The 18996-nt window shown below is 40.1% G+C and overlaps 2 protein-coding genes across 2 annotated transcripts; both read left to right on the top strand.

The window, feature by feature from the left end:
* Nucleotides 1–4557: 4557 nt before the first annotated feature.
* LOC129753070 (uncharacterized) lies at nucleotides 4558–9282 on the top strand. The gene has a single exon (XM_055748869.1). The coding sequence runs from the start codon at nucleotides 4558–4560 to the stop codon at nucleotides 9280–9282; it is 4725 nt and encodes a 1574-aa protein (XP_055604844.1).
* Nucleotides 9283–12106: 2824 nt separating this feature from the next.
* Nucleotides 12107–14050, top strand: LOC129754796 (antizyme inhibitor 1-like). Its single transcript, XM_055751039.1, has 3 exons — nucleotides 12107–12745; nucleotides 12871–13581; nucleotides 13653–14050. The coding sequence occupies exons 1-3, from the start codon at nucleotides 12312–12314 to the stop codon at nucleotides 13762–13764; spliced, it is 1257 nt and encodes a 418-aa protein (XP_055607014.1). The 5' UTR covers nucleotides 12107–12311; the 3' UTR covers nucleotides 13765–14050.
* Nucleotides 14051–18996: the final 4946 nt, after the last annotated feature.

The raw sequence follows: 18996 nt of genomic DNA, 5'->3' as shown, positions 1-18996 counted from the left end.
TTAAAACTAATTTGTATTTTGCTTATCCTTTTCAAAACTTTCTACTATTGATTAGCGATTAGCGTTTAGTTAAAGATCGATCACTTTTACGAAACACTTAGCGGTTTTAATAAGCGATCGCTTATTTTGCCCGAGAAAGGGATCTCGTTAGCGCCGCTAGCTTTTCAGTTAGCGATGCCGAACACTGTTGAGAAGAAAATTGACAAAATCTGAGCCCAAAAAAATATGTATGTTTACTTTTTTTAACATCACAATACCTTAGGCTACCTCGATCCATTTAATTATGATAAAACTAATTGGTATGCAATACCGATACCAGGCAATGGAATCGCTTGCGAAAATTTGTTAGATTTTTCTTCTAAGTGTCCTGTCTGCTTGTCTGTGCCACAAGGATGGTAAAGTGTCGTTAGAGCAAGTTCCCTGGTGTTGGGAAAAAGTGGTAGAAATTTTATCACTTTTAGCACACTTGGAAAATTTTGCCATGCAAAAAAATTTTCATGATCTGTGGCCTTCAAGTTTTTTAACAACACGTGTTATAGTTTCGCATTCTGTGATGCAAAAATAGCAATATTTGTGTTTGTTACCAAACCTAATACCGAAACGAAAAGTAACAATATTTGCAACCTTAAATTAATTAATTGTTATGTGTAAAATTTCTATAATTATTTTCTATTTATTGTAAAATGTAAAAAATGAACCATCCTAGTATAAGAAATAGCATAGCAGTGAGTTACCGGATGAACTGTTTTGAAACGGTAACTCACCAACCAGCTGATGCAACAACAACAAGTCAGCATAAACCAGTTGAAAATAAATCTCGTAGCGGCAACATCAGCTCCGTACTACTCGTTGTTTGTTCCGTCGGTCGAGTTTGTAGAAGTTAATAAAGTGGTGTTTTAATTTGTTCAATCGGTCGTCTATTCGGTGTTATTTTTAAGCACATCCGAAACCCGAAACAGATTTGTGCTGTGTGTTGTACTGCGGATTAAAAAGGGTGCAACAAATACCTTCCTCCTGACCCGTCGGCAGTGGAAAAGCTGCGAGCCAACCAACCATCAGCGCTAATCGATTGATCGACCCGAGGTGCACCCGCTGCTGTTGCTGTTGATTGCTGCGGAAGCAGCAAATGGTAAAGCCTCCGATCTAATTGAACCCGGTAAGCTACCCCCTGAATCCTCAACATTGGTCCTTCGAGCCGGATCGGAGGAATTCCCCACACGGAAGGTAGCGGTGAGTACACCATTTTCTTTACTCGACGCGCTGGCTGCATCAAGTTGGGCCATTTTGCTTGCCTTTTGTACTGCTGTACATTGTTTTTCGAGCCAAGAAAGCGCAAAGTGAAGCCAAGCCAACAGCACAAAGCCACCAACAGCTGCTAATTTTGACCTGCTGCTATGTGGATGTTTTACACCGGTCAGCAAAAATTGGGAAAGTGGATTTGATTGATTTTTGGCGAAAAAGTTTTGGACTTGGAATTCTTCTGGCAAATTCAGTCCTTATGCACCTGAGGCTTATATATTGGCAATATTGATTAATATTATATGCGATTGGGTGTGAGTGGGTGGCAGTCTTCGCGAAAGAATTGTGTGTCGCGTCGGGAAGGATTTTTTCGTCGATTTTAACACACAATTCTCGGTTCCGTTTCGAATCAAAGATTGATACACCGCGACGGGAAGGATTGAATCGTACGATTTGTATCATTCTTCGTCGTGTAGAAGTGTAAATCCGCGACGGGAAGGATTTAATCGTACGATTGGTTTACACTTCCGCCGTCGTGTTAAAAACCAGTACATCGGTTCGGGAAGGATTTCGTTTGCGTTTTTTGTGCTGTGTTTTCGTTATCGTACAGTGGTGGTAGCAAGTGTCTGTGTATTTCATCATGCCGAAAACCAAATCCGACGAAAGGGTGGAGGATGCCATTATTCGTCGCAAGGCTATTTTGACAAACCTGTCGGATGTTGAGAGGTTTACAAAGGAATTCAACGTTGATCGAGACACAGGGCGCCTTCAAGTTCGACAAGATTTAGTTGATCGGATCTACGACCAGTTTCAAAAGGCGCAAACCGTCATCGAGAAGTGGGATGGGCCAGACCGGCTTGAAATGCGTTTGGCTGAGAGATCGACCATCGAGGAAAGGTTTTGTGAGGTGAAAGCATTCCTGTTGAACAATATCCCGGAAAGGTTGAGCAGTTCTACATCAGCAGAGCCGACCGCACCAACCAGCACAGCTATGTTTCACCTACGCCTGCCCAAAATAGATTTGCCGAGGTTCGATGGTGATTTTTCGCGATGGTTGTCGTTCCGAGACACGTTCAAGTCCATGGTGCACTCGAACCCAGATGTTCCAGCGGTTGCAAAGCTGCAGTACCTGCTTCAGAGTTTGGAAGGCGAACCCGCATACTAAAAAACCATATCTCAAACAGTCTCTACGATACATCTACGGTTTTAGAAATGGTGATTGTATCTGTAAACGTAGCTGTTCTTCTAAACTTTACTTCGCCAACGATAGCAGACGAAATATGAACGTTTATGTAAAAACGTGCGATGGTAACTGGAAAGGTGATAGAATGATATGAACGATTTCCTTCAATTTTTCTTTAATCGTTAAACTGAACTCGAACCGTTAAACAAACCGTTCATCCCCTCTGTCATACTTGTCAAACTCGCACGTCAAAATCAACGAATCGCCCGGTCAGAGATGCCAGTTGGTTTTGTGCAAAATTCGTACACAATTATGATAATAATTTTTTTTTTTACTATCTTTATACTAAACGAAGTTCAGCTCTTGATTTATGCCGATGACATAGTGCACGCCGATGCGAATCAGCGGATGCGAATGCGATGCGAGGCGAATCAGCGGTTGCGAATTAATGCGGAGAACCACATTTGAGGGAAATGTAAGTGGATTACTTAGGTCGATGACTAGTGAGTGCGATACGATGCGAACCGGGGAATGCGATTGAATGCGGTGAACCACGTTTGATGAAAATGTATGTGAATCGCTTAAACCTGACATACTCAACGCGGCAAAGCAGGTGTCAATTTGTTCCGCCGCTCGAGTTCGCATAGGCTGCGTCCGTAATTTCGCATCGCATGGCTCTCACTGGCCGATGACATAGTGAGTGCGATGCGATGCGAATTGGCGGAAAATTTACGGACGCAGCCTATGCGAACTCGAGCGGCGGAACAAATTGACACCTGCTTTGCCGCGTTGAGTATGTCAGGTTTAAGCGATTCACATACATTTTCATCAAATGTGGTTCACCGCATTGAATCGCATTCACCGCATCGCATCGCATCGTATTCACTATGTCATCGGCCACTATGTCATCGGCCACTATGTCATCGGCCACTATGTCATCGGCCTGAACCTGACATTAAATGCGACGAAGGAGATGCCAATTTGTTCCACCGCTCCAGATCGTATCGGTCGCGTTCGCCAATTCGCTCTCACTATGTCATCGGCCTTACAAGATACTTTTAATAACGCTCATTATGCAAGATGCAGCATGCATGCAAAAAGACGACCTAGAAACATCAACGCTATAATTTTTTTTTAACTTTCACATATTAATTTCATATCGGTACAATTTGGCAAAATCGGTCTAATCGGCACCACTGCCCTCATCTGGAAGAGATACACAAGAACACAACAACAATTTTCGTCCATCCGAAATCTGGATTCTGCAAGATTCTACTCGCTGATTCTTCTGCGGGAGCTACCGGAATTAATTACCGTAAGTAGTAACAAACAAATTCTAAATATAATCTAAATATAATGTAATAAATTGATTCCAGCTTCCTCACTCATTCATAACCCGGGTGACGATGGCTTCCCGGCATTCCATAGCGCTGGAGCTACGCGAATCCATACCCTATGCCCATGGCCGGGTAGGATCTTCCTGCAAGAATCAAATTATGGGATATCAATCCGTTTAAATTTCTCACCGACAACCGTATGTAAGTGTTAACCAAGTTCAATAAAGATAATGAGAAAAAATTGAATTGATATCAAACATCCGAAAATCCCATCTATGTGTGTGTGAGACCGCCATTGACGTATACCGTTCTGGATAACGTTGGAAAATACGTTATTTTGAATCGTTCGATAGCTATTACTGTTACTGTTTAGATAAAAGATTACTCTTCGGATAACTGTTATATTAACAGTTTGGTTGTCTAAATACGTTTTGCAAGAGCGTTTTCTGGACGTTATTCATACTATTTGTAATACAGTTCGTCCATATAGAGGTTTTAACAGTTTTAAACAGTAACATAACTTAACGCCATATTCAACAGACCGTCGTTTTGGAATTCAAGATAAGTGCAATGTTTTTTATGGTTTCAGATATCATTTTCTAAACGTTTTTTTACACTGTTTCTTAACGTTTTATAACTACTACAGGAACTGTTTTGTTACAATATTTTCGTATTCGGGAAGCCAAGAAACCTTTCGAGTCCGTGAACGTTGAGGCTGACAACTATCTTATAACTTGGGACGCGTTGATGAAGCGGTATGATAACCAGCGGTACCTGAAACGACAGCTCTTCAGGGCAATGTACGACATCCAGCCTTTAAGGAAAGAGTCTTCAAAGGATCTTCATACGTTGACTGATGATTTTGACCGCCATGTGAAGGCCATGGCTAAACTGGGTGAGCCGGTAGGTTACTGGGATACTCCGCTAGTGAACCTACTGTGCTACAAGCTGGATCCTACGACACTTCGAGCCTGGGAGGAAAAAACAAGCGACCTGAGAGACATCACTTACCAAGAGTTGATCGATTTCCTGTATTCTCGAGCGATGATGCTGAAGACCATCGTCTCAGAAGAACAGCGCAACCTGCAAACTATTCCAGCGAGGATGACGGGATCCCAACCGAAGAAGGCGTTCCGATTAGTGGCCAATCCTGTTGCGTCTGATCCAAAACCCGATTTACCCGTGTGTGTAGTTTGTTCGGAACGACACCATCTATTTCGCTGTAGGAAATTCGCAAGTTTCTCTCCCTACAACCGACGGCAAGTTGTCACATCCCATCGTTTGTGTTGGAATTGTTTCAATTCCGGCCATTTATCACGATCCTGTTCCTCCAGACACACTTGTCGTTTCTGCAATGGAAAGCATCATTCTCTCCTCCATGATGCGATCAAGACCACCAACTTCAATTCGGTTCCGAAACCAACTTCGCTTTTGTCGAATCCACCACTCCCAGCTCCACAACGTAGCACCGCTCCTCCAGATTCAGATCCGCAACCATCTACTTCGAGCCAACAAGTTTGTATGACTGTTCAGGCAACGAACAGTACAGTTTTGTTAGAAACGGTGATGCTTTTGGTGGTTGACAGTACGGGGAAGGAAATTCCGGCGCGGGCGCTGCTTGATTCCGCTAGCATGTGCAGCTTCATGACGAAGAAGTTGGCCAACACTCTCGATCTCCGCCGTTCTACCGTTGACATTGCTGTTTCAGGGATTGGTGAATCATCCAAGCAGATCAAGCGCCAGTTAACAGCGAAGATTCGCTCAACCGTAACAAAGTACGCCACGAAGCTAGATTTCCTTATCCTCAAAAGGCCAACAGTTTGCCTACCGACAGTGAGAATTGATGTTGCTGCTTGGAAAATTCCCGACGTTGACCTGGCTGATCCACATTTTTTCATTCCTGCGGACATTGACCTCATCGTTGGCGGAGAAGTGTACCATGAACTTCACGGCGGCAGCAAGATTTCCCTCGGCAATGAGATGCCGACTTTAGTGGAGACTGTTTTTGGATGGGCTGTATCCGGATCGGCTCCGATAAATTCCTCCGTAACACCCCGGTTATGCCATCTTACGACCATCGATCGAGACCTAGAACAATCCATCGAAAGGTTCTGGGAACTCGAATCTCTGTTGCCGTCCCAAGCTCTGTCAGCTGAAGAAATAAAGTGTGAAGAAGTGTTCAGTGCTACCACCACTCGCGATTCGTCCGGTCGTTTCGTAGTTAGATTGCCACTCACTAGTGACCCCCTGGTACGTGTTGGTGAATCAAGATCCATCGCCGAGCGCCGCTTCCAAAGTCTAGAGAGGAGACTTAAGCGAGATCCTGCCACTCGAGAAGCCTACGTTTGTTTCATGGCCGACTACGAACGTTTGGGCCACATGATCAAGTTGACTGATCCAGTAGACGACTCTGTCCCCCACTGCTATCTACCACATCATCCAGTCTTCAAGGAGTCAAGCACAAGCACCAAGGTCCGTGTTGTTTTTGACGCTTCGTGCAAGACATCAACCGGCTACTCCATCAACGATATGCAGTTGGTGGGACCTACTATCCAGGACGATCTACTGTCGATCATTATGCGCTTCCGAACCCACCCAATCGCACTCGTAGCCGACATTGAAAAGATGTATCGCCAAATACAACTGCACCTGGACGACTGTACGTACCAACGAATTCTCTGGCGCCAAGGTCCCGAAGAGCCTCTCGCAACATTTGAGCTGCAGACTGTTACGTACGGTTTCGCTTCAGCACCATTTTTGGCCACCCGCGCTTTACAACGCCTCGCTGAGGATGAAATCAGTCGTTTTCCTGTTGCCGCCCCAGCTTTTAAGAACGACTTCTACGTTGACGATTGTTTGACTGGTGCCGAAGATGTCGAATCCGCTGTTCAACTCCGCCGAGAAGCATCCGCTCTAGCTGCTTCTGCCGGTTTACCACTCAAGAAATGGGCATCCAATGTTCCTGAAGCGCTTCGTGGTATTCCTCGAGAAGATTTAGCCGTATCCGAAATCCACAGCCTGCAGGACGATCAGGCTGTCTCTACGCTCGGACTTGTTTGGGAAACAAGGTCTGACGTACTACGATTTCGAGTCCAATTGCCCCTGCCAGCTCCAGTACTCACAAAGCGCAAGATTATGTCGTACATCGCCCAGATTTTCGATCCACTTGGTTTGGTTGGACCGATTATAACCGTCGCCAAACTGTTCATGCAGCGTTTGTGGGGACTTCGAACAGAGAACGGAGAATCTTTCGAGTGGGATCGCCCACTACCAGCGTCGTACCAGGCCGATTGGAAGGAGTTCCATAGCACGCTGGATACCATCGCCACGATCCAAGTTCCTCGATACGTGTCTTCCGCCAATGCCACATGCTTTCAGTTGCATTTCTTTTCGGACGCGTCGGAGAAGGCCTACGGCAGCTGCTGCTACATTCGGTCGGAATGTGATGGAGTCGTCCGTGTCGTATTGCTGACATCGAAGTCGAAGGTCGCCCCGCTGAAGAGCCACCATAGCATTGCCCGTTTGGAACTTTGTGGAGCCGTTCTGTCTGTCAGCCTATCGGAGAAGGTCAACCGTGCTCTCAAGTTGCCTGCCGAAATGTTCTTCTGGACTGATTCCTCGACGGTTCTTCAGTGGCTACAATCACCGCCCAATCGCTGGAAGACATTTGTGGCCAACCGAGTGTCTAAGATCCAGAATTCGACCGATGTAGATTTGTGGATGCATGTTCGCGGAGAATCGAATCCAGCCGATGTTCTGTCCCGTGGAATAAGTCCGCCTGAGCTCGTCAATCATCCGCTTTGGTGGACTGGTTCTCCATGGCTCCAGTTACCGCCTTCGCAGTGGCCACGAACCGAGTTGTCAGCCTGCCAAACCAGTTCGACGAGTGAGATGAGAGTTCCAGTTGCTGCGCTTCCAGCTGTCGTGAAGGATGACGAGTTTGCAGATCGTATCTTTGGAATGTACTCCAGTTACCAAAAACTTAGGCGCTCCATCGCTCACTGCATGCGATACTTCCGCTTGTTGAAAGCTGCTGCACGGAAGACAAAAATGGACCCATTCCAAGCGCTTACCACCGCCGATCTGCATGAAGCAGATTTGACACTTTGTCGTCTTGCCCAGAAACAGAGTTTTCCTGAGGAGTTAGCCACCCTAGCATCGACCGGCCGCCTTCCATCTTCATCGCAGTTGAAGTACATTCGCACAAAACTGGATTCGGATGGAGTCATTCGGATTAGAGGAGTTCTGGCCAATGCAATCGTTCCAGAAGCTACGAAGCATCAAATTGTTCTGCTCGCGAAACACCCACTTTCAAAACTGTTGGCGAAGTATTATCATGGGAATTTACTTCACGCCGGCCCACAACTAATGCTCGCCACGATCCGTCAAAAGTACTGGATCATTGGTGGACGCAATCTAGTGCGCCGCACATTCCATGAGTGCCACAAATGTTTCCGATGCAGACCAAAGATGATCCAGCAAAGTATCGCAGATTTGCCTACGTCCCGTGTTGCGCCCCGAAGACCGTTTGCCGTTTCTGGTGTGGACTATTGCGGACCAGTTTACATCAAGTCTCTCGTCCGTAACCGAGGCCCAACGAAGGCATACGTTTGCATCTTCGTTTGCTTTACCACACGTGCCGTTCACATCGAGTTGGTGTCTGATCTCTCCACGCCGGCCTTCATCGCTGCTCTTCGCCGATTTTCTGCCCGCCGAAACTTTCCCCACGAGATCCACAGCGACAATGGCACTGCGTTCCGAGGTGCAAACAACGAGTTGCACAGAATTTACCAGATGCTGAAAACCGAACACGGAGGACGCAAGAACATCCTGGATTGGTGTGCAGAATCTGGAGTTGCGTGGCATTTCATACCACCTCGATCGCCCCATTTCGGAGGTCTATGGGAAGCAGCAGTGAAATCAGCGAAGCACCATCTATTGAGAGAAATAGGCCACTCCAACATTTCCTACGAAGACATGACGACGTTACTAGCCGAGGTGGAGATGTGTCTGAACTCCAGACCCTTGATTCCGATGCCAACCGAATCCGACGAGTTAGAAGCCCTGACACCTGGACATTTACTTGTCGGTGAAAGCCTGCGATCTCCACCCGAAGAAGACGTCGCAACTGTTCCGGACAATCAACTGTCGCATTGGAAGCTCACGCAGAAACGGTTCCAACGAATCTGGCGTAGATGGTACCCAGAATATCTGCAGCAGCTTCAAGCCCGAGCCACCAAGCACCGTAGACCATCAACTGTAATCCAGCCCAACCAAATGGTGATCATCCAAGACGATCTGCTTCCGCCAGCCCAATGGCCACTAGGGATCATCACAGCCGTTCATCCTGGGAAAGACGGCGTCGTACGAGTGGTCACCTTACGCACTGCGAAGCGAGATGTCGTTTCCAGGTGTGTCAACAAACTTGCTCTGTTACCCGTACCAGAACAACCCGAACCCAATCCAGCTGATGAGCAGCCCGTTGGAGAACCGGTCACCGCAGTTCCTGAAAACAACCAATGAGTAGAGCTGCACTCTAAGACAGCTCCTGTACGAAATTTCATGGATCAGGTGATTGCGGTTCCAATATTTTTAAAGGTTGTTTGTTGGTCTACTTGGTTCCCTTTTGCTTCCCAGAACCACTTGTCGTCGTCTCCGCCTGTATATTGCGGACCTCCCAGATCCAGTAGTCGCAGATTGCAGCCTGAATGAGTAGAGCTACACTCTAAGTTAGCTCCTGTATATCAATTTTGAAAATCAGGTGATTGCAATTCCAATACCCCCTTATTTTGTTTGTTGGGCTACTGGGTTCCTTCTTGCTCCGCAGAAATCAACGCTCCAAGTGTGGTCGCACTTCATCATTTCCGGCTTCGTGTGGTGGACATCTCCTCCCATCGGATTCCTAGCACTGGCTTATTGATAGCAGTAGTCGGTGGTCGCAGCTTATATGAGTAGAGCTACACTCTAAGTTAGCTCCTGTATGAAAACCATTAGCACCAGGTGATTGCGGTTCCAATCATTTTATTTTATGTTTGTTGGTCTACTGGGTTCCTCTTTGTTCCAGAAAGCAAAGCTCCAGATGGTGTCCGTACCGCCCAGTACCAATCGCTCCTCCTGCTCCCCTGGTGCCATGATGCGTCTCGTTGGTCCACGCAGCCGAAGATAAAGGAAACAGATGAAGGCTCCCCAATGTCACCGAAATTTATGTTGAAATGTCCGTGCCATTTCAAGGTGGCCGGAATGTTTGTTACCAAACCTAATACCGAAACGAAAAGTAACAATATTTGCAACCTTAAATTAATTAATTGTTATGTGTAAAATTTCTATAATTATTTTCTATTTATTGTAAAATGTAAAAAATGAACCATCCTAGTATAAGAAATAGCATAGCAGTGAGTTACCGGATGAACTGTTTTGAAACGGTAACTCACCAACCAGCTGATGCAACAACAACAAGTCAGCATAAACCAGTTGAAAATAAATCTCGTAGCGGCAACATCAGCTCCGTACTACTCGTTGTTTGTTCCGTCGGTCGAGTTTGTAGAAGTTAATAAAGTGGTGTTTTAATTTGTTCAATCGGTCGTCTATTCGGTGTTATTTTTAAGCACATCCGAAACCCGAAACAGATTTGTGCTGTGTGTTGTACTGCGGATTAAAAAGGGTGCAACAAATACCTTCCTCCTGACCCGTCGGCAGTGGAAAAGCTGCGAGCCAACCAACCATCAGCGCTAATCGATTGATCGACCCGAGGTGCACCCGCTGCTGTTGCTGTTGATTGCTGCGGAAGCAGCAAATGGTAAAGCCTCCGATCTAATTGAACCCGGTAAGCTACCCCCTGAATCCTCAACAATTTGTATCACATACGGCTGAAATAGAAACAGAAAATTGAAGAATGCAACGCTCAAAGAGCTTGAAAACATTTTTGCAAGGTAGAATTTTCAAAATGTAAAAATTTCTACCACTTTTTCCCAACACCAGTGAACTTGCTCTTGGTAAAATAAATCCGTGATATTAATAAAAATCCATTTCTTCGCGTTTTCATAAAGTTTGATTGTGTGCAAAGTTGCCCGAATTTACAAAATTCTTGCCACTTTAAAAATGGGATTTTTTTTTCCAAATTTAAAGGGATTATTTATTGTATTGATGATCTCTCCTATTTTGGCTCATTCAACTCTCAAACATTTAAGTTACGTTAAAACTCAAGACATTCTAGGAAGTCTCTTTAGAATAATGTTGAAATTTATTTTATTAAAATTTAATTTAAATAAGGGGTAGCGAAGCACACTGGGTCAGCTAGTTTTATTATAATTTTAGAACGATCATTTGGAAAATTGAATGCTGAATTCAAGATATTTATTTCAGTAGAGGATAAAATTTGGGTTAAATTAGTTGAAATTGTTTCAATTCGAATTTTAAGTCTAAGACAGAAATAAGAATGGAAATTCCATAAAGAAACTCGGTACTATCGATTGGTTCAATAAAGGCAACTACAGTTTTTTTATTGATTTTTTTTTTCAAAAAAATGGAGGGAAAAGCATATAGAATTAAAAAACCAACGGAAATTTCAATAATAATGATTGAAAAGTGAAAAGTATAATACTACCCGGTATAAACCCGAATATTTCCCTGGTTCTGGGTCGTGATTTTGCAATTAATCGAGAAGAAAACACTCTATAATAAATTTTGTTTAAAACCAATCGGCCTCTTAATTTGAATTTCAAGTTGAAGGAAAAGAGAAAGTGGCGACTTTAAACACTGTCAAACGGTAGACGGCCAATGCAGTGATTTTTCCTGGTAATCGGCGATGGCAGAAGGACTATGACAATATATTTTCGTTTGGTTATCGACTGAGATGGTGCTCTGGGTGAGATATCCGACTGGCATGTTGCAGTAAGTTCTATGCTCACGATATTTTTTTTGTGGGATGAATTTTCCAATAGGATGAAAATCCCATAAAATGTTTTTCCTGTTTTGCTTGAATGTAGTGGTCATGCATTATTCTGCTTATGAGGCACAGTATACTTTTTAGTGCTCTTTCGGCACATAGATTTGCTAAATAGACATTGGATTTTTGTAACCTCTTCTATGAGTGTACAAGCCTGTAATGAATGATAATTCGTTCCATCATTATAGCTACATTTGTAGGTACTTTGTAAATTTTCACAATGTGATTTTAATTGGACCAAAGTGCGCGCTATCTGGCCAGGTAAGTGTTCACCCTTCGGAGTCCGTCAAGTCTAATTGTTATCTATTTCAAAATAGTACTGCTGCAATCGATTCACACCATTCAGAAAAAAAAACAAAATTGTTTCTCGAATCCCACACTCTCGTCGTCCGGTCGACAATCTTATCAAACCGCGCTCATCAGTCGTTAGGTCCATAGTAAGTGAGGATGTCTAGACGCGCTGGCAGGTCCGGCAAATCTTGATTCCTCCCTCATTGGCGAATCGAATCTGGGTTCATCGGATTGGCTGCTCTACTGCTACGACACTCTTCGGTCAAACTGGTTTAGCGATTGGCGATGTTTAGTCGGAGTTCTTCTTCGCTGTAAAATGGACATACTGAATGTTCTGAGGTGCCGCCTGGAGATCGTGGACGATAACGTGCCATTGAGTGAGCTGATTGAGCAAGTTGGGCACGAAATTCCTCGGGAAAATTCGCTGCTGCTTATCGAGCTGGACAATGTCATCAAACGGCATCTGGAGTGGGTTCGGTGTATGCCCAAAGTTCGGCCGATCTACACGGTTCATCCCTACGAAGACATACGTATTCTGGGAATTGCAGTTCTGCTGGGATGTGGATTTGTCTGTACGACCAAGTGGGATGCTCTGAAGTTACTGGAAATCGGTGCCGATCCTCGGTGGATTTTTCTCCGAGATGTGAATAACCTGTCGCTGTTGAGCTTCGCAAGGCGGCAACGAATCAAGATTATCTGTACCAGTGTTGATGAACTACGCATGGTGCAAGAGCACTTTCCAGAGGCAAGGTAATTTATTATGCATGATAATGATCTGAAGATACAAAGGTTGATGTTATGTTCTTTGCTGATGTTCTATTTGTCAAGACCTGTTTTTTCATAAATAAGATTAAAATTTCGAACATTTTTTTCAGAATCATTCTACAATTTTCGAAAACAATTGTACCTGAACCAAAAGACTTGTTAACCTGTTGTGACCTGCAATCCCGTCAGCTCCTAAGGATTTCAAAAGAGTTAAACCTTAAAGTTGTAGGTGGACAGTACCTTGGTAAAGCCAGCAAAAATATCAACCCAAATGAAGATATATTCAATCTAGCAACAGAGTTCAATTATCACCTGAGGTACCTTTTCCTGTCCAACAAAATTAAGCTTAAAAAGCATAACCCACTTACGAGTTGGACCAAAACATTCGATGAAATTCTACCGGAATATTGCGTCGATCAAGATGCAGCCCTAATGGTCGAAACAGATCAAATCTACTGCACTGCAGCATGTACAGAACTTACAAGTGTAGCTGGGAAAAGACTTTTCTGGGATCAGAAACAGCCATCTAGAATAGATCGAATTAATTATTACCTCAACGGAGGCTCAGCACCATCCTCAACTAGAGAAGACTTCGACTGTCAGCCTGTAATTTGGAAAAATCTTTTACAGTGCGGAAGCTACAATACCTCTTCGATTTTTGTGCCAACGCTGAAAAATGGAAATATTTCCGTAGTGAAAGATCAGCCTTTGCCAGAACTAAGTGAGCAAGATATATTGGCCTTCGAGAATTCCTCCACCGCCAGTTCTGATAACAGATTTCAGCACCCAATTCGATTGGTTTACATTAGGAAAAGTTCTTGGTGAGTTTGAAATTTTCAAAAAAAAAAAAAAAAGAAACGATCAATGTAAAATTTATTTTGTATACTTTTAGGTTATTTCTACAAACTGTTTCGAAGGCTAGGAATCCCGAAAGGTTTATGACACTTGTCTCTCACATAAGAAAATGTAACCAAATAAAGAAGCTACAGTATGATTTAATATGATAAAAAAAATTAAATAACAATGTTCAATCATGATGGAAAAGATAAAGTTTGTCAAAAGCTTGTTTTCTACATATATTACAATCTTTCCAAAGTATTTCTTAAGATATTAAGTCCATAGAGATTAGTTACCGCTATTTACAAAATTACAGAATTATACATTTTAAATTTTCTTTATTTTTGTCTAGATATATAGTACCGTTCATAATTGTATAGAAATTGAAAGCACGCTCACTGTCACTTCGACTTTGAAATTCCATAACTTTCTACTCTTATTATATGTTTTGATTAAATTATCTGCGTAAGATAGATCAACTTTTACACTATTATTTGAGCTTTTTAAAGTTTATGTGGCTTAAGATACAGTAATTCTACGAAAATCATACTTTTAGAGCTTTTACCATTAAAACTACAATTTCTCAGAAACTTGCAAAGTGATTGTAGAGCTATAAAAATAACATGTCTGAATTTTTTGAAAAGTTCTATCGATGGGATAAAAAATTACGCGAGGTACAATATTTCAGCATACATATAACAAACAATATTTTTGATATGTTGCTTAAAATAAAAATCAAGTGCCCAGATCATATATAAATTTTTAGTAATTTAAGCTAAATTCAAGACCAGATTAAGCGGGGAAGGGGGCAATTTCTCCAGACCACCCGGCTCGGAGCGCCTCCTCAAATTTTCAATTTTTTTTTTAACAAGTCCGGACTGTTCAAATTGTTTTTTAAACTTCCAAAAACATCATTTTAGATAAAGCTTGCTCAATAAATATTGTGTAAAGTTTTAATATTCTGTTTTGCTATGTTAATAAATCCAGCAAAATACGAACTACTGTTTACAATATTCTGGCAACCAGGCTAGACTGTAATGTGCTTTGATTGTCTACTTTGCTAAGAAATCCATGCCACGTCCGATATAATCCGAGGAATCTAGAATAAAGTTGACAGAATCTTTTCAGCACGTTTCCGGGCCAGACAAATCCGGGCAATTTAATATAAAACCTGGCAAAATCCGGGCATGAGACTTCATAGTTGACGATCAAAAATCCGGCAATAACCGAAATTTTTTTGTCATATAAAAAACATTTGTTTCACCAAAATTCATCGACGGATTTTAAATTGTATTTTAGGTATACAGAAACACTTCATAATTATATTTATGAAACTTATTCAAAAAAATTTGTTATTGAGGCGAGAACAAAAAAATACAACACAATTTGTTTTTTTTGGTAGATTTTCCAATTAATAAGAATAATTCTGAGAAAAATCCTAACTTTTTCAATGTAATCCAGGAAATCAGGCCAGACCGGACTGTTTCCAAATTTTGTATTAAATATCCGGCCAAACCCGGATAAAACCGCGCAATCTTGCAACGTTTAAATATTAGGTTCTGATTATAAATTATGTTCTTCACATTAAAAAAAAAAAAAAATGATACAGATTTGACGGTGGCTGAAGAAACTATTTGCTAGCGTTGTTGACATTTTGATAATTTCAAGTAATTTTCAGTTTTAAAAGAAGAACAGACACAAAAACATCTCTAATTTCCATAAGATACAAACGTTATGTAAAATAACAAGGTAATTAAATTTCATTAACTTTAGACTTTTACATTAACTGTGAGGAGTTTCATAAATATACAATACATAGATAGATTGTTCACTGGTGTTGACTTAAATTAACTTAAATATTTTTTAATAAAAATTCCAATGTTTTATCCAACATTATCTGAGTAAATATCGGGTATCATTGAAATTTTTAAATAAAAACGAAGAAAGTGAAGAAAAGATTAAAAATCATATTAAATTTTAGTTGTCTTGAGCTTTACTACGCTAAAATAAAAAAAACCGGGCTATCTGGAATGCTCACTTTATTTTCATAAATATAATTATCAATAATTGAAAACGAATGTAAATATCCTTTTTTAGATAATCTATTTTGAAATAAAAACATCAAAAATGGAAAAACTGCTGCATGTAGTTGCTTAAATTTGACCAATTGGCAATACAAAGATTTTCATTTATGTTTCAATTCTAATTTGAGTCTTATCCAGTTGGCTGAAACGTAAAGAAATTTTTATTATTTGACTCGACGATCACTGAAAAATATCAACTAAAAACGATCACAACAACTGGCGGTGATCAAAAATCGTAAACATGAAGTCTAAAATTGAATGTCAAAGACTAGATATTAGCGAGCTAGTAAAAAGATATTGAAATCTTTGTATCGCGACTATTGATTTTATATTGATAGAGATAGAGAATAAAGTAAAGATATAGATTCTCTCATATTTTAGATGAAAAACTTTATTCAATCTATTATATAAAATTCTCTTGTAACAGTGTTTGTAGTACTACTCCTCCAAAATTACCAAACCGATTCAAATGGAATTATTTTTAGAATATTCTGTGGGCTTGCGAATCGGTTTATATCGAATAAAAACAACAAAAAGTCGCATCAATTGTCTGTAATCATTAAATTTGTAATAAATTGATTCAAATTAAAGTCATGGCCTTCAATTTTTTCGAGATTTTCTTCCTTTTGGGCGCCGGGCGGTTTGTTTTTCGTTTCCAAGGTCGAAGCGTCGCGAACAAACGTCGCTGGAGGATAGTAACCAGGGCATAGCATACTGATTAGTGGGAATATTTGGGCGCCTATTCCAACCAAGCATACTAGCAATGCACGTGTTGGCGATATGAAGCCTAGATGTTTTTTTCTTGATTCCTAGCTCATTTGTACAGCACATGGTAATGAATGACGCCTAGATATGACCAAAATTCATATATTGCCGATCGAATCAAAATCATATAAACGATTTTAAAAATTAAAACTATTTTGATTTTGTGTTTATTAAAGCAGCAATTATTGTCTGAAAAATTTTGAATTTAGAACTGATGCATATGAAATAATGGTATGACCTTTTAACGGTTGTTTGAAAAAAGAAAGTGGGAAGCTTTACATACAATTGTATAATCCAATACGCCTAGAAGGCAAGTTTGGATTTATATCGATAACAGAAAAATGAATAAGATGTTTTCGACAGAAACAGATCGAAAACATTTTTTGAACATGTTTCAAAGGAACTTAACTGGAGATGAATCAAACGCCTTTAAATTGTTAATACAACAACAAAATCCAATGAAAATGGACAGACACATGAACTGTCATTTAAACTAGCTGACTAAATAAACTAAATTTTTTTAAAAATTCACCGAATAATTGTTTACAGGTTCACTGCTCGCTTACATGTTTTTGTTTTAAATATGTTGGCTACATAGAAGAGAATTTCGATCCGCTTTTTTGATGAAAAGTTAGGTCAACCATTTTCGGAGGAAAATAGCACGTCTTATTTGGCAAACAATTAAAATGAAAGGGAGTTTTTATTTATTCTACATTTATAATTACAGCTTTTCCCGCTAAATTATTCTTGAGATAACAACAGATAAATTCTAGCGGTGCTCAGATGGACACTTTACTTTAAGGCGCAAGTGTATTTTTGTGATTGATATTCCAGAAGCGTTTTTTTATAGTAGAACAAAATTTTTTGAATAAGTTTTTATTATGACCTGAATGTTGTGAAAATAATATTCACTCCCGTCATTTCACACGATGGTATCCGTTTGCACTTGCCCCGGTGTTTCTTTATTAAAAAGTACAATTACAATAAAAAAAGACACATTAATTTTTTTTAAGGTTTTGAGGTTTGTTTACATGAAAATTTCCAGAAAATAGAATGAACTCATGAAATCATCGTAGCCGTAACAAATTTATTCTTTTCGATCTTTTTTTTTAATCTGCTTATGAATCTTGAAAATATCACATAATCTTAAATTTGATCGCAGATAACTTCCAACACTACTCAGGTAATTTTGAACTCAGAACACCCCAATGCTTCAGATATAGAATCTCAATATACAATGGCTTAAATTGGTACATATGTCCTTTATAATAAAAAAGAAAAAAAAATTATTCGGTTGAATGATAAAAAATCTAAACATATGTTTTTCCTTGCTTGATTAAATGGGTTAAAATTCAAAGGAAATTAATATCAATTTTTCCTTGAATAAATATTTAAAAACATCAAACCTTTTAGTGGACATGATTTTGGTGAAAATATGGATATTAATTCTAACTTCTTCGAAGGGCGAGGATGGTGAAAAAAAGCATCTTGAAAATCATTATTTGAAAAATCTTCTCTTATGTTTTTTTATTTCTTCAGTTCTAACAAATATACCACCCAAAGCTAATCAGGAGCTGAAAGTGCTACATGAGGTAGAATATTGGGTAAATATTTCAAAAATTGTCCCGATACTCAAAATTCTATTTCCATACAGTTTCATATGCAATAAATTTACAATTGTTGAGAAACTTTTGATTCCGATTTAAACCTTAAAGAACCTTAAAGTGAACTCGAGCAAACTAGAGTAAATAAATCAACTAAATGGTATTCAATAAATAAAACAAAGATATTATCAACAAGGTACAAAAAGTGGATTTTTTTGCACGAGGCTAGCCCAGTTTGATGGTTACGTTGAGTGCTGAAAAAAAAAGAATTTTCAATATTCAATATTCAAAACTTCCGAATTAAAGAAAATTGAATAAAAAATTATTCATGTAAGATACATGTAAGATTTATTGAAGGTTATTTTTTGATAATTTAAGTTAAGACCCGTAGAATTAAGTTAAAATTCTTAGGTTTGATTCCGATAGTATTAAACGGGACAATAAACGGTTAGGAGGGAAATGTAACTAAAACTAGGAAATGTCACGAAAGCAAGATGATATACAACTTAAAATTTGATGTTTTTAAAAAGTTAAACAGCAAAGAATCAATGGAAAATGGACGCCAAGACGGTAAGACGAAGTTTACCGGGTCTGCTAGTAATTTATATAGAAATATGGGTTTTCTGACAAAACATGCAAAAACTGTCGAAAACTAAGTATTTTACCTCTAGGTTTTAATGCTGTAAATCACAATTTCCTCATTTTTTCTGGTGTTGAGTTGAGTTTTACGTAAATTAATGATTAATATACGTTTTAGGGCAGATTTTTTTCTCTCCTCTTTTCTTTTTCTCTTTCTCTTTTTCTTTCTCATTCACTTAAACACGCAGACAATTTTTTGAAAATAATTTTGTGATGAGTTGAAATAGATAACAAAAAAAAAACATTTGATGTAAATACCATTGGATTTTCTTGAATAAGAATAAAGCTCCAGTTTTAGAGTTTTTGG

The sequence above is a fragment of the Uranotaenia lowii genome, chromosome 3 (assembly GCF_029784155.1).
Source record: "Uranotaenia lowii strain MFRU-FL chromosome 3, ASM2978415v1, whole genome shotgun sequence".
Classification (NCBI taxonomy): domain Eukaryota; kingdom Metazoa; phylum Arthropoda; class Insecta; order Diptera; family Culicidae; genus Uranotaenia; species Uranotaenia lowii.
This window is presented reverse-complemented; position numbering and strand designations above follow the sequence as displayed.